Below are 14,615 nucleotides of genomic sequence, written 5' to 3'. Positions count from 1 at the left end.
TAAGTAATAGTTCTCTCTTGCATCTGTTGCCACTAGGACCATCTGTGATGTAGAGGGCGGTCAAACTTGGGTCTAGGAGAGCGGTCAAGGTGAACACCTCACCCAGTCAGGATGTGACTCACCTCTAGAAGCTTTCTAACACAGTGCAGCTTCCGACTGTATGTAGTAAGGTGCCATCCTCAGACTCATCGAAACACTAAAGGTGTGTGGGGGGGTTTGTTGTGTAACTGGAGAGGACTGGACTATTGTGTCCAGTACAAAAGGCGCTAATTAAGCACATATTTATCAGATTGAGAAGAGTGTAGGAAGTAGCTGTGTCTTTTGGAGGGAGTTCCCTTTACGGACTAGGTGGTCTCACACACATTATAGTGTCATGCTTCATCACTTAACCACCTAGCCCCACCCAGGTAAGATGATACTACCTGGGCGGACTCAACCTCGTTGTTAAAAGAACTGCTGAGGGAGTGCTGAGATTAAATCTGACTAGATATTACAGGGATCCAGATAAGAAATGAAGTAAAATTACTTTACAAATCACCTGTTTCAAGTAGAAATAATTTAATAAAGGTGTTTGTAGGTAAGAGTAAAAACTATGGTAAGGACTCAGTTGAGAATGATGACTCACGGAGTCTAAAAATGAGGGACCAACATATTTCTACCCGCACAAGGAGCTGGAAGGTCTGGGGCATTCATCAGGGTTAGGGATCCCTATAAGCAAAAGAGCATGAAAACATGCCTAGAAAATAAGGTAAGTAAATGAACGGCCTACCTGAGCATTTTGTTCAATGGGCAGCCCTGTGAGACAAGGCGGATTGCTTCTGGTCTGGGAAGTAACGGAGGGAGGGTACCCCTTATAGTCACACTCACTCCAAAGGTTTACCCGGTATAAGCACCTATGACCCGTTTCCCAGCCGCTCGAAGCGGTACCCCCCCTCCGTTACTTCCCAGACCAGAGGCAATCCGCCTATCCAGTCAGATTTAATCTCAGCACTCCCTCTGCAGTTATTTTAACAACAAGGTTGAGTCCGCCCAGGTAGTATCATCTTAACTAGGTGGGGCTATGTGGTCAAATGATGAAGCATGACACTATAATGTGTGAGAGACCACCTAGTCCGTAAAGGGAACTCCCTCCAAAAGACACAGCCACTTCCTACACTTCTCAATCTGATAAATACGTGCTTAATTAGCGCCTTTTGTACTGGACACAATAGTCCAGTCCCCTCCAGTTACACAACAACCCCCCCCACCCACACACACCTTTAGTGTTTCGATGATTCTGTAATCCATTCGGGAGCAAGTGTAGGGGTGAACCACTCACAACACTCTCTTTTTGTGTTTTAAAAGTATAAGCCATCCTCAGACTGACATCATATGCATAGCGGGAAGGCCACCAGGCCCATATGTCATAAGCGATGTTGCGTGTAGTATGCCCTGTGCCGATATTTTAGTTGGATAAGGCAAAGGTTAGCCAAAATGGCTGCCTCACGGGGGTGCACACTGCGTCTGACTAGTCATCATCATCTAATGCCTCTAAATCTGCCTCCCAGAAGCTCTTGAGAGTCAAGAAGGTGTGAGTGCTGTGTTGCACTAGGGAGCAATATATCTGGGATATTCTGTGGACCCCAAGGGCGTCTGAAAGGAGTTTACCCTTCATTAGGTTGAATTCAGGAAGTGTGTCTGTGTGACTAACATAGGGGGTAATGGTGTGCCTGAGATGTAAGTGGCAGTGGAACTGGCTGCGATGCAGCTGGAATTCTTGCTGTAGGTCTGTTCTTGAAAGATTTCCACACCCTGCCGCACATAACATAGCCCATGGATGAAATGCCTATGAGGTCCCACCTCCTGAAACCCTCCAAACGAGCTACTTGATGCAGCACAATGCTGTGCCATAGTGGCATCCTTTACGTCAACCTACTCTACCATCCCATGGGGTGCAAGGTGGTGCCCCATAACTTGAGAACAATACGTCGCTGTGGGGAGAGGGGATCTCTCTCTTCCTGTAGAGGTTGTCCAACCTGTGGGTATTGACCATTTTTCGGCCATGCATGCTGGGTCTTGGTGATGGTCATGCCACCATTCATTTATGATCATCAGACGTGAGGCTGAGTAGTAGGAGTATATATCTGCAGTTGCGATGCTCCCCACCGACAGGTGGATTGAACGCATGTGGCTTACCCGATTCAGGGGGCACCACCGTTCCAGAGGAACCCGGACAGAAGGGAGTTGATCCTCTCAAACCAGCTCTGGAGAATTGCATATGGGTAACTTTTGTATTTGGTATACATGTCTGGGCAGGTACAGCGGAAGAAGTGACCCTCCCCCCTCTTGTTCGGGTGACCACTGTTCAATATTCTATGACCAGGACCACTCCGTATCTGGTGTGATATACACCCTGATTTGTCTAAAGCCCCTCTCCGCCAGTTGTATATCTGTTGCCTAGCTGATCGGTTCGGCAAATCCATTGAGGGGAAAAATTACAGATTTTGAGTATTCAGAACGAGACCAGACGTTTTGCTGATGATTTGCATGATGTGGAGTATGCGTTGGCCTGAGGCATCCAGTTCCGTCAAGAAAAATAAAATGTTGTCGGTGTATAACTGTAGGAGTCTGGCCTGGTTTGTAGTGGGTTCGTTGGGTACTTACACCAGGTCCAGTTATCCCTTATTAGTGAAATGTAGTAGTGTTCTAGCAGCTAAGGCTGAGAGAGGTAGCTATAGCAGAGCAGCTTAGGCTGAACTAGGAGACATGCAAAGCTCCTGCAATACCACTTAAAGTTAAACAGTACTTATACACGAGTAAAGACCATACTTAGTGTTACCAAAAATAAAAGTAGTTTATTTGGGTGACTCAAGACCCAAAAATATCTTAGAGGCAATACTCCTTCTGGAGGTAAGTATTGTACAAAATATATACACTAGACACCCAAATAAGGTTAGTAATTAGACATAGGATAGAGCAAACAATAGGAAATGCTATAGAATGCAATGGGAGAAAATAGGGCAACACAAACCATATACTAAGAAAGTGGAATGCGAATCACAAATTCCCCCCCTAGACAAGTGTAGTGTGTGCAGAATCGCTGGGAGAGTAAGAATACAGTAAAGGTAAGTAAATTACCCCATCCCAGAGCCCAGAAAAGCAGGAGTAAAGTATTGCAAGTTTCCTTAGGACACACTACAAGTCGTGATTAGAGTTATTGCAAGAACCAACCAAGTCTGCAAACACCAAATGGTGGATTCCTGGACCTGAAGTATTGCAAAGGAAGGAGACCAAGTCCAGAAGTCGAAAGAAGTCCCAGGGAGGACAGGAGCCCCCGCCAACCCAGAAGAGGGTGCAAAAGAAGAGTCCTTGGTTGGACAAAGTCTGCAGAAATGCACCCTACGAAGATGGAAGCGGGTTCCTGCGTGATGCAATGGATATCCCACATTGTGAAGTTGGATGCAGGCGAGTTTTGGCGCTGGATTCCTCCAACAAGCCTTGGTTCCGGCAAAGTCGTGTTTTGCGTCAAGTAGGTGCTATCTGGACCCAGGAAGGACCTGGGGGCCTCAACTTTGTGTGAGGAGGAAGAGAGGGCTCTCAGCACTTCAGAGAGCCCTCCGAGCACTAGATAGCACCCACAGGAGTCCCAGGACACTGGGACAAAGGAGGTGCAAAATGCGGTTGGTGCAGCACTACAAAGGAAGTTCCCACACCCCTGGAGAACAACTCAGCGAGTTGAGTGTCGCAGGATAGGGTGCTGGGGACCTGGGCCAGGCTGTGCATGAAGGAATTTAGCAAATAGTGCACAGTAGCCTCAGGAGGTGAAGACGCGGTGCACAGGGGTACTGTCGTTTTGGGGGAAGGAAAGGTCTTACCTCCTCCAAATTGGGTTAGCAGGACCTCAGGACAGTCTGTGTCGATTGGATCCACCCTCTGTGTTCCAAGGAGCATGCTCGTCGCCAGGAGAGAAGTCCAAGAGAACCGGTCATTGACTTAGAAGGTGCCTGCGTGAGCAGGGAAGTGACTCCGTCACTTCATGGGAGATTTCTTCGGTCCTTCTAGTGCAGGGTGAAGACAGGGAGTCCCCAGAGCGTGCACACCGTGGAAACTGTTGCAGTTGCTGGCTGGAGCTGAAGTTGCAGAGGAAAAGTATCCCTTGTGGATAGTTTGTTGCTGTTACAGCGGTTCCTGGAGCAGTCTGCGGTTGATCCGAGGATGAAGTAGTAGTTGCAGAGGATTCCTGCAGGAAGCTTGCACGTAGAATCTGAAGAGACCCTAAATAGCCCTGAGAGGGGGATTGGCTACCTTATCAGGTATGGAACTATCAGGAGGGGTCTCTGACGTCATCTGCTGGTACTGGACACTCAGAGCCCTCCAGAGTGCCCCCACACCTTGCAGAGCAAGATGGCTGAAGTCTGGGATACAGTGGAGGAGCTCTGGGCACCACCCCTGGGGTGGTGATGGACAGGGGATTGGTCACTTCCCTTTCCCTTGTCCAGTTTCGTGCCACAGCGGGGACAAGAGGTCCCTGAACTGGTGTAGACTGGCTTATGCAAGGAGGGCACCATCTGTGCCCTTCAAAGAATTTCCAGAGGCTGGGGGAGGCTATTTCTCCCAGCCTGGAACACCTATTTCCAAAGGGAGAGGGTGTAACACCCTCCTCCCAAAGGAAATGCTTTTTTCTGCCTACTTAGGACTGAGCTGCTCAGACCTCAGAAGGGCAGAACCCTGTCTGTGGAGTGACGGCAGCTGTACTTGCATTACAAGTCTCAGAGAGCTGGTTTGGCAGTACTGGGGGTCCATGGTGGAGCCCCCAGGATGCATGGACTTGGCTCCACAATACCAGATTTGGAATGGAGGGGACAATTCCATGATCTTAGACACCTTACCTGGCCATATTCGGAGTTGCCATTGTGAAGCTACATATAGGTATTAACCTATATGTAGTGCACGCGTGTAATGGTGTCCCCCACACTCAAAAAGTCCCGGGAATTGGCCCTGAGCTATGTGGGAGGGGGGGGGCACCTTTTTCTAGAGCAAGGGTGCCCTCACACTTAGTAACTTTGCACCTAACCTTCAGCAAGGGAAGGTTAGACATATAGGTGACGTATAAGTTACCCAAGTGCAGTGAAAATGGCTGTGAAATAATGTGTGCACTATTTCACGCAGGCTGCAGTGGCAGTCCCGTGAAAGGGTTTGTCCGAGCTCCTCATGGGTGGCAAAAGAAATGCTGCAGCCCATAAGGATCTCCTGGAACCCCAATGCCCTGGCTACCTAGGTACCATATACTAGGGACTTATAAGGGGGAGGTCCAGTATGCCAATTCAAATTACTAAATTAAGTCACTAGCCTATAGTGACACATTTAAAAGCAAAGAGAGCATAACCACTGAGGTTCTGGCTAGCAGCGCCTCAGTGATACAGTTAAGCACTACTGACAACACACACATTAGGCCACAAACTATGAGCACTGGGGTCCTGTCTAGCAGGATCCCAGTGAGACAGGCAAAACACAGTGACACAAACTGACAATCGGGCCAAAAGTGGGGGTAACCATGCTAGAAAGAGGCTACTTTCTTACAACGCTATGCAATCTGAGCAGACCGGGCTCCATTCAAAACCCTGCATTTGGATGTCCATTCTGACCCATACTGCCAGCGGTTCGACCTCCAAGACCAAAAACAACAGGGAGAGAGACCAACCCTGGCGGGTCCCCCGCTGTATTGAGAATTCTTCGGATGTGGAGCTCGCAACCCTCACGGTCGCTGTCAGTTCTGTATACAAAAGCTGTGCATTGGAAATTAATCTGGGGCCAAAGTTCAATCTGCAGGGCAGGACAAACAACCCAGCAGACAAAATCAAACGACTTGTCCGTGTCAGCCAGGAGCACCCACTGCAAGACCCCCAGGTGACCTGATAATCACCTGCCAGTCCAGGTGTATATGGGAGCATCTATTGGCAAGCACCTTGGCCAAGAGTTTGGCTTCGATGTTCAGGAGGTATATAGGGTGGTCGTCAAGAGGGCTGCCGGGTTTGGGTTAGACCACTATCTCTGCATTGCACCAATCCAGCGGAAGGAGTGCATCATCCTTTGCGGAATTGACCGCTTGTATATAATATTTCCCTGGTGTAAAGAAATGGCTCCCTGTTGCAGTTACCCCCCACTTTTTGCCTGATACTGATGCTGAATTGACTGAGAAGTGTGCTGGGACCCTGCTAACCAGGCCCCAGCACCAGTGTTCTTTCACCTAAAATGTACCATTGTTCCACAATTGGCACAACCCTGGCACCTAGGTAAGTCCCTTGTAACTGGTACCCCTGGTACCAAGGGCCCTGATGCCAGGGAAGGTCTCTAAGGGCTGCAGCATGTCTTATGCCACCCTAGGGACCCCTCACTCAGCACAGACACACTGCTTGCCAGCTTGTGTGTGCTGGTGGGGAGAAAATGACTAAGTCAACATGGCACTCCCCTCAGGGTGCCATGCCAACCTCCCACTGCCTGTGGCATAGGTAAGTCACCCCTCTAGTAGGCCTTACAGCCCTAAGGCAGGGTGCACTATACCACAGGTGAGGGCATATGTGCATGAGCACTATGCCCCTACAGTGTCTAAGCAAAACCTTAGACATTGTAAGTGCAGGGTAGCCATAAGAGTATATGGGCTGGGAGTCTGTCAAAAACGAACTCCACAGCTCCATAATGGCTACACTGAATACTGGGAAGTTTAGTATCAAACTTCTCAGAATAATAAACCCACACTGATGCCAGTGTTGGATTTATTAAAAAATGCACACAGAGGGCATCTTAGAGATACCCCCTGTATTTTACCCAATTGTTCAGTGCAGGACTGACTGGTCTGTGCCAGCCTGCTGCTGAGAGACGAGTTTCTGACCCCATGCGGTGAGAGCCTTTGTGCTCCTTGAGGACAGAAACAAAGCCTGCTCTGGGTGGAGGTGCTTCACACCTCCCCCCTGCAGGAACTGTTACACCTAGCAGTGAGCTTCAAAGGCTCAAGCTTCGTGTTACAATGCCCCAGGGCACTCCAGCTAGTGGAGATGCCCGCCCCCTGGACTCAGCCCCCACTTTTGGCGGCAAGTCCAGGAGAGATAATGAGAAAAACAAGGAGGATTCACTCCCCAGTCAGGACAGCCCCTAAGGTGTCCTGAGCTGAGGTGACTCTGACTTTTAGAAATCCTCCATCTTGTAGAAGGAGGATTCCCCCAATAGGGATAGGAATGTGACCCCCTCCCCTTGGGAGGAGGCACAAAGAGGGTGTACCCACCCTCAGGGCTAGTAGCCATTGGCTACTAACCCCCCAGACCTAAACACGCCCTTAAATTTAGTATTTAAGGGCTCCCCTGAACCTAAGAATTTAGATTCCTGAAACTACAAGAAGAAGAGGACTGCTGAGCTGAAAGACCCCTGCAGAAGAAGAAAAGAAGACACCAACTGCTTTGGCCCCAGACCTACCGGCCTGTCTCTTGCCTTCTAAAGAAACCTGCTCCAGCGACGCTTTCCACAGGACCAGCGACCTCTGAATCCTCAGAGGACTGCCCTGCTTCAAGAAAGACAAGAAACTCCAGAGGACAGCGGCCCTGCTCCAAAAAGACTGCAACTTTGTTACAGAGGAGCAGATTTAAAGACCCCTGCAAATCCCCGCAAGAAGCGCGAGACTTGCAACACTGCACCCGGTGACCCTGACTCGACTGGTGGAGAACCAACACCTCAGGGAGGACCCTCCGGCGACTCCGAGACTGTGAGTAACCAAAGTTGTCCCCCCTGAGCCCCCACAGCGACGCCTGCAGAGGGAATCCCCAGGCTCCCCCTGACTGCGACTGCCTGACTCTAAAATCCCGACGGCTGGAAAAGACCCTGCACCCGCAGCCCCCAGCACCTGAAGGATCGGAACTCCAGTGCAGGAGTGACCCCCAGGAGGCCCTCTCCCTTGCCCAGGTGGTGGCTACCCCGAGGAGCCCCCCGCTTGCCTGCCTGCACCGCTGAAGAGACCCCTTGATCTCCCATTGACTCCCATTGGAAACCCAACGCTTGTTTCTACACTGCACCCGGCCGCCCCCGCGCTGCTGAGGGTGTACTTTTTGTGTGGACTTGTGTCCCCCACGGTGCCCTACAAAACCCCCCTGGTCTGCCCTCCGAAGACGCGGGTACTTACCTGCTGGCAGACCGGAACCGGGGCACCCCCTTCTCTCCATTGAAGCCTATGCGTTTTGGGCACCACTTTGAACTCTGCACCTGACCGGCCCTGAGCTGCTGGTGTGGTGACTTTGGGGTTGCTCTGAACCCCCAACGGTGGGCTACCTTGGACCCCAATCTTAACCCCGTAGGTGGTTTACTTACCTGCAAAACCTAACAATACTTTACCTCCCCCAGGAACTGTGAAAATTGCACTGTCTACTTTTAAAACAGCTATTTGTGTTTTATGTGGAAAGTATATATGCTACTGTAATTATTCAAAGTACTTACCTGCAATACCTTTCAAATGAGATATTACATGTAGAATTTGAACCTGTGGTTCTTAAAATAAACTAAGAAAATATATTTTTCTATAACAAAACCTATTGGCTGGATTTGTCGCTGAGTGTGTGTTCCTCATTTATTGCCTGTGTGTATGTACAACAAATGCTTAACACTACTCTTTTGATAAGCCTACTGCTCGACCACACTACCACAAAATAGAGCATTAGTATTATCTTTTTGCCACTATCTTACCTCTAAGGGGAACCCTTGGACTCTGTGCATACTATTCCTTACTTTGAAATAGTGCATACAGAGCCAACTTCCTACACCTGGTTTGGGCTTAAAGGTTTTAAAAACCTCCCACTGGGAGTCCATTAGGGCCTGGAGCTTTTCCTGACTGGAGTCCTGCCAGGGCCGAGGCCACCTCCCCTTCCGCAATCGCCTCATTAAATCGATCTCGGGTAGCACCTGAGAGTGTCTGAAGGGGCAGAGCATTTACAAAGTCTACAGTTTGATCCAGGGGCAGCATCTTGTGGCAGGTGTATATCGCCGGAAGTATGTTGCAAGGGTGTGAGCGATCTCTGTGGGCTCAAACATCTTGTTTTTATGTATTCTTGAGCAGGCTTTATGGTTCAAATATGTTTTATTGTTTCAGAGCTCAAAATTAGTACAAACAGACAATATGCAGTGAAAGGCCGCATCCCACGGGGGTTTGCCAGACCAAAGTGGTCACATAAGTGAAAGTGACAACGGCAGTCAAAACATTATCCAAACTATGCCTTCCTAGCACACATACCCCACACTTGTACTCACTCCTGGATGATGCGATCGGTCTATGTTAACCCAAACCAAGTCTAATGACCCTTCCTGTTGACTTCCGACCCCCCCCCCCGACTGCCATTGTATGTAGCAGTTAGTCTCAGCAGGCTCAGGTATTTAGGGTATGTCATTTTGTTAAACTCTGCAGAGAGTAACACTATGTACGATTCCCACAGCTCCAGGTATGCATCTAGATTGTGTCATTGCCAGGGTCAGTTGTTCCATACCAAGGATACGCTATAATCTGTGTAGCCAGGCTGTATGCATTGGGACCTGAATTTCAGAGTATGTGCCGATGTCCTTTAGCAGTGAGTCCCAGTATTGTGTGAGTTTTGGACAGGACCACAAGAGATGCAGCAGTATACCTGTGGCACTGCATCCTCTCCAGCAATGTCCACTGTGGGTGTGGTTCCCCTTGCGTAATCTAGTAGGTGTCAGATACCGAAATGTGGCTATTGTAGTGGCTGTTTCTATGCTTGCTGTGTTGCGTGCTGTATGACGTGTCCTGTGGTATATTTTCCCCTCCATTCTTTGAATGCCGGGGATTGCCCCAATTTGTGTTTCAAGAATTTCTGTCTCACTGTTTTCTCCTCAGTGTGGGCTTGCAGCAGGAGATCATACTACTGGGTGAAAACGCACCTATCTCTATCTTTTGTTAAGAGTGATTTTTCCCAAGGGTTTTGGTGCCATGTGAACCCCCAGGGTTGGTGACCCAGTGTCACACATAAAGGAACTGAAGGGTTCAGCCTCAGGAAGGCTGAAATCAGTTTTCAGTTGCTTTAACAAGAGGGGCACGTTGGGCTCAAACATGTGACCAATGGATCTGCAGCTGGCACCTTGCCAGGCAGTGAAAGCTGTGGGATGAAGGCTTGGGGTAAGTTTCCCAAAATGGGCGTCATTGGTCAGAGGAAGGATATCAAGCCTTTCTGAGTGGCCACCCTGTCCCAAACCGCAAGAGTGGCCCTAGTGACAGGTGAGGAGTACAGTCATATGTCCTTTGCTTCTTTTTGTAGAAAGGACATTTTCATTAAGTGCTCTCCTGCTATTGCTCGCTCCATAAAGCACCAATGCTTTCCAGACTCTTGGTGGTCCCACCCCACCAGGAAGCGGCGTTATGCAGCCTGGTAACAGTGCTGAAGGTTGGGGACCCCAGACCCTTCTCAGCAGCCAGACGGTGGCTATGCACGCAGTTGATGTGGGGCCGCTGTCTCTGCCAGACAAAGCAATTGATTTCCATCTGAAGAGACAGGCGTGTGCCTGTGGGGGACTTCAAGGGAAGGGCCTGGGCCAAGAATAAGGCCCTTGGTAGACTGATCATTTTTAGGGCCGCTGTCCTCCTAAGTTGGGAGAGACGGTAAAGTCTCCATTAGCATAGGTTTGTTTGCACCTGCAAGAATAAGGTGCAATAGCTGGCGATCGACATATCGCAGCGAGTGGGCGCGATCTGTATGCTGAGGTACAACACTTAAGAAACAGCCCATGCCAAAGGGTATCTGGTGGCCAACTATTTCTGTGTGGGATGTGTGACGATGAGCTTAAGGGCTTGTGATTTCTGGAGGTTAATGCGAAAGCCCGATGCTCAAACTGGTTCACCTCCTCAAAGAAGAAATGCAGGGGGTTTTAAAGTTGTACCAGACCATCACTCGTGTACAAGCTTATGATGCGCTCGTCTCCCCCAAACCACACCTGCTCAGGTCGTCTATCTTTTATGCCATGGATTCCATAGAGCAAATAACAGGGGAGACAGCGTACATCTCTGTCTTGTTCTTCTATGGATCAGAAAGGGGGTCGACAATACCCCACTGATCTGTACCTCTGGCATTATTGAAAGTTTGGGGAATCTGTGATCTGTATGGTCCAAATAGAGTCTGACACTCTCCATGAGTTCTGCTTGAGTTATGAGAAAAGTGTTCTTTAGTTCTGCTTATTATATGTGGTTTTGAATAAAGTGCTCAACTCAGGAAAAAAATTGTAAATGCCAAAAAACACTCGGGTGTACAGGATACCAGGATTAGAGGACAATGTGCATTGAAGATGGCAAAGAAGATATGTTTGCTATCTGACCTTTATCTTGATGCAGTTTGTTCTGTACTTCAAAAAGGGTTTTGAGGCCTATTAGCAAGTTGAAATCCAGACCAAGTGGCTTCTTTAGAGTTTGGAAGACACAGTATTCAACCACAAGTAGAGTCAGACAAACAGTCCTATTTTTACAAGTGGAGTTTTCACTGGCTCTCTGCAGGTCTCAACCTTTGGCTAAAATTGGGCCATTAGTCAAAATACCTCACTTAGGACTGACGCTCCTATGTTCTTTTTGCCTCTTTGGGGCCACCATGGAATGCCTGACAGTACCAAACAGGAAAAACAAATAAATAACTGTTGCAAGCTTTGAAAAATAAAATGCAGAGTGCCACTGACATTTTATATATATATATATATATATATATATATATATATATATATATATATATATATATATATATATATATATATATATATATATATATATATATAAACAAAAATAACCTACTACATTGGATTCTGTTTTTGAGAAACAAAAAGCACTGAACACAGCCCCTGCTGCACTGGCTGAACCAAAATATAGCCTACCTGGTGCTAAATAAGCCCCTATGATTGGGCCAAGAATAAGTGTTTTTCTAGATAACCTTTTAGAGCTGCAGGCTAATTTAGTGAGTGTCAACCACATGAAAATTCAAGTTAGTTGACTATTAAAATTCACTTGTGTGGATACTCATAAGTTACAACTGGGTCAGAAGAGTATTTGTATGGTTCTATATGATGGTAAATCATTTTCTTTAAGGATTTGTTTCCTCACCAGCAAGTGTTTCCATTTTAAGGTCCTCCTTTGCCAGCTTTTTTTGTATATGCACCTTCAAGAAATTTGCTTGTGATTGTCATAACATAATTTCAGAATCCACCATCAGGAATGCTCTTTCTGTCCTTATGTAGGCATTTTGTTCCAAATATCACCTTTGGCCATCCAGTAGTGGAGTGCTTGAGAAAGAACCTGGGAAAAGATCCTTTCTTTGGTAAGAAGTGCATTTTTCTTTTATCCTGCTGTTATTTTTTGCATGATTCTCTTGCGAACTAAGCTAGGTTTTCTGCAGAGCTTAGGTGTTTTGTGTAGTTCTGAATTAATTGCTAGACCCCTGTACGATATATTGAAAAACTTCTACATGGTAGTGCTTCAAACAGTTAAAAATTAAGTATTTCCTGGACATTCTTTAAGTTTAGATTTCCAAAAATATTTTTTCAAATGCATGTTGAAAAATTGCACAAGTAAACATCTACCATAGATATCATTGCTCAACAATAGAGCACACAGTTGTATTTTTGGATGCATGATTTACCTATGACATTATGTTCATATGTCTGATTTGGCACAGAAGGCAGTTTTGACCTCCGTATAGTGTCCACACACCTTACCCTCCATCCTTCTTGTGTCCTATTTTTATATGCATAATTGTCTCTCTCTTTTCCTCTCTTTTTCTCTCTTTTCGATTTATCGAAGATATTTCTTCCTCGTCTTCTTTATTATTTTGCTATCCTCTCAATCCATCTCCCCAATTCCCTTTTCAATGAGAAACAGCCTGTTGATCCCCTTCAAATCGGGACAGGACATTATTGGATTGCCCTAAATGAAAACCTGCCTCCCACCGATGAGGGTGGGTTAGCAGTACCAGATATTAACTCGGTCTTGCTCCACAGCTGAATTGTGAAGCTTTCTGGAGGGATATCTGCTGGGGTGGGTCAGCTGACATATCAAGGTTTTACTCAAACCTGCGCTATCCTGCTGTCCTTATTGGTAACAGCATGAGAGCTTGGAGGGGAACTTCTCTGTTCCCTTCAGTTTGCGTGGGCCAGGGTGTTACAACGCACTGGTAGGAAAGTCCCCTATGCGAAAGACCTGCCTTTATAAGTCCTACTGCAACCTCCACACAAAAGTGACTGGCCTAGCCAATGTGACTGGGAGTGAAGGGGCATGGCCATTTTGGGTTACTGGTATGGGAGTAGGCAACTGAAAAGTTCAAGATTTGATGCATGAACTTCCCCTCCCACCGTGACATTTCTTACTGTATGTTGCAGTCACACATGCTGTCTGAGCATGGGGCAGTGAGGGACTAGAACTACATGAGCACAATTGAGGGACTAGAACTACCTGAACACAATTGTCTGAAGACTATTTGCACTATGTCCCAACAAACAAGAGCGATCACTATCCTTTAGAGGACTCCTGCTCTCCTAGGCCAAGTGTGACCTCTCTAATCTCCAAGAACTCTAGGCTTCTGACATGAGCCTGGCACTTGTTAGATGAATATACTGACCTAGACTCCTCATTCCTACCGTAATACTTGATTCAGACCAATTCAGTATTCTTATCGACATATGGTATACCTTACCCCATAGTGTATCAACATTATGTTCACTGGAACCCGAGCGGCCTGCTCTAGATCTCAAGTGTAAGGAGTAGACTTTTATCAAATGATACTGGGACAAAATGCTGCACCAAATTAACACAGCCACAGTCTTGAATTTAGATAAGAATCCATTGGTCTGTCTACTGGGATTGATCTCAAAACCTAAAGCCAAGATAATCATTACTAAATTCACTGATTCGGCTCTTGTCCTGCAGCGGACCATGTTCTGGAGGTCCCCCATAGACCCTACCATTCAAGCAAGGAGACGCGAGTTGTCTAAATGGAGTGAATGTGAAGGCGTTGTGCTGAATTTGGAGGTTCAGAGAGGTCTAAGCAACCCAAAACACACACAATCATGAAACCAAATATTGAAAAATTGCCCCCTAATTGCAGAAGATGACTGATTGCTAACCCTCTGAGATGGGATATGCTTGGTAGAGGGTTTTGGTGGTAGGTTCCTATATGGGGGCTCAGTCTGACCATGGGTGCCCCATCCCGTTTAAAGTTGAGTAAATCTAATGCATGCTATTATTTCATGGATACCAATTCCAACTTTGTCACTGTGAGCCTATACAAGGGATGTTACTGTTCTTCTGATATGGATGTACAATATATCTAGAACTCTAATAAAAATGTGGCAAAAATAATCCTTGGAAACCCATTACGCCCCATTGTCAGTCACTGAAAGTTCGTGAAGACGTTCTTAAAAAACAACTACTCCAAGAAGTCAGAGACAACCCTCATAGTAACTTCCTTGACAGATCATAACCCCGACCAATGCAAAAAGTAATCGAGTACCATAATGCATATTTAGCAGGACTTTTCACTCTACAAAAAAATGTGTGAGATACTCAAAGCTAATTTCCTCTATGACCGCTCTTCCGTTGCTTACATCAGGAGGATAACTTC

General features: G+C 47.1%; 1 protein-coding gene across 3 annotated transcripts in view; it reads left to right on the top strand.

The window, feature by feature from the left end:
• RPE (ribulose-5-phosphate-3-epimerase) overlaps nt 1–14,615 on the top strand; it is a 198,833-nt gene that overhangs the window by 38,372 nt on the left and 145,846 nt on the right. For all 3 annotated transcript variants that reach the window (XM_069225667.1, XM_069225665.1, XM_069225666.1), the window contains exon 2: nt 12,238–12,317. In XM_069225667.1, the coding sequence (XP_069081768.1) occupies nt 12,238–12,317 (80 nt within the window). The remainder of the gene's footprint in view (nt 1–12,237; nt 12,318–14,615) is intronic.

The sequence above is a fragment of the Pleurodeles waltl genome, chromosome 3_1, assembly GCF_031143425.1.
Source record: "Pleurodeles waltl isolate 20211129_DDA chromosome 3_1, aPleWal1.hap1.20221129, whole genome shotgun sequence".
In the NCBI taxonomy this organism is placed as follows: domain Eukaryota; kingdom Metazoa; phylum Chordata; class Amphibia; order Caudata; family Salamandridae; genus Pleurodeles; species Pleurodeles waltl.
The sequence above is the reverse complement of the archived record's forward strand: the minus strand, read 5'-3'. Positions and strand labels throughout refer to the sequence as shown.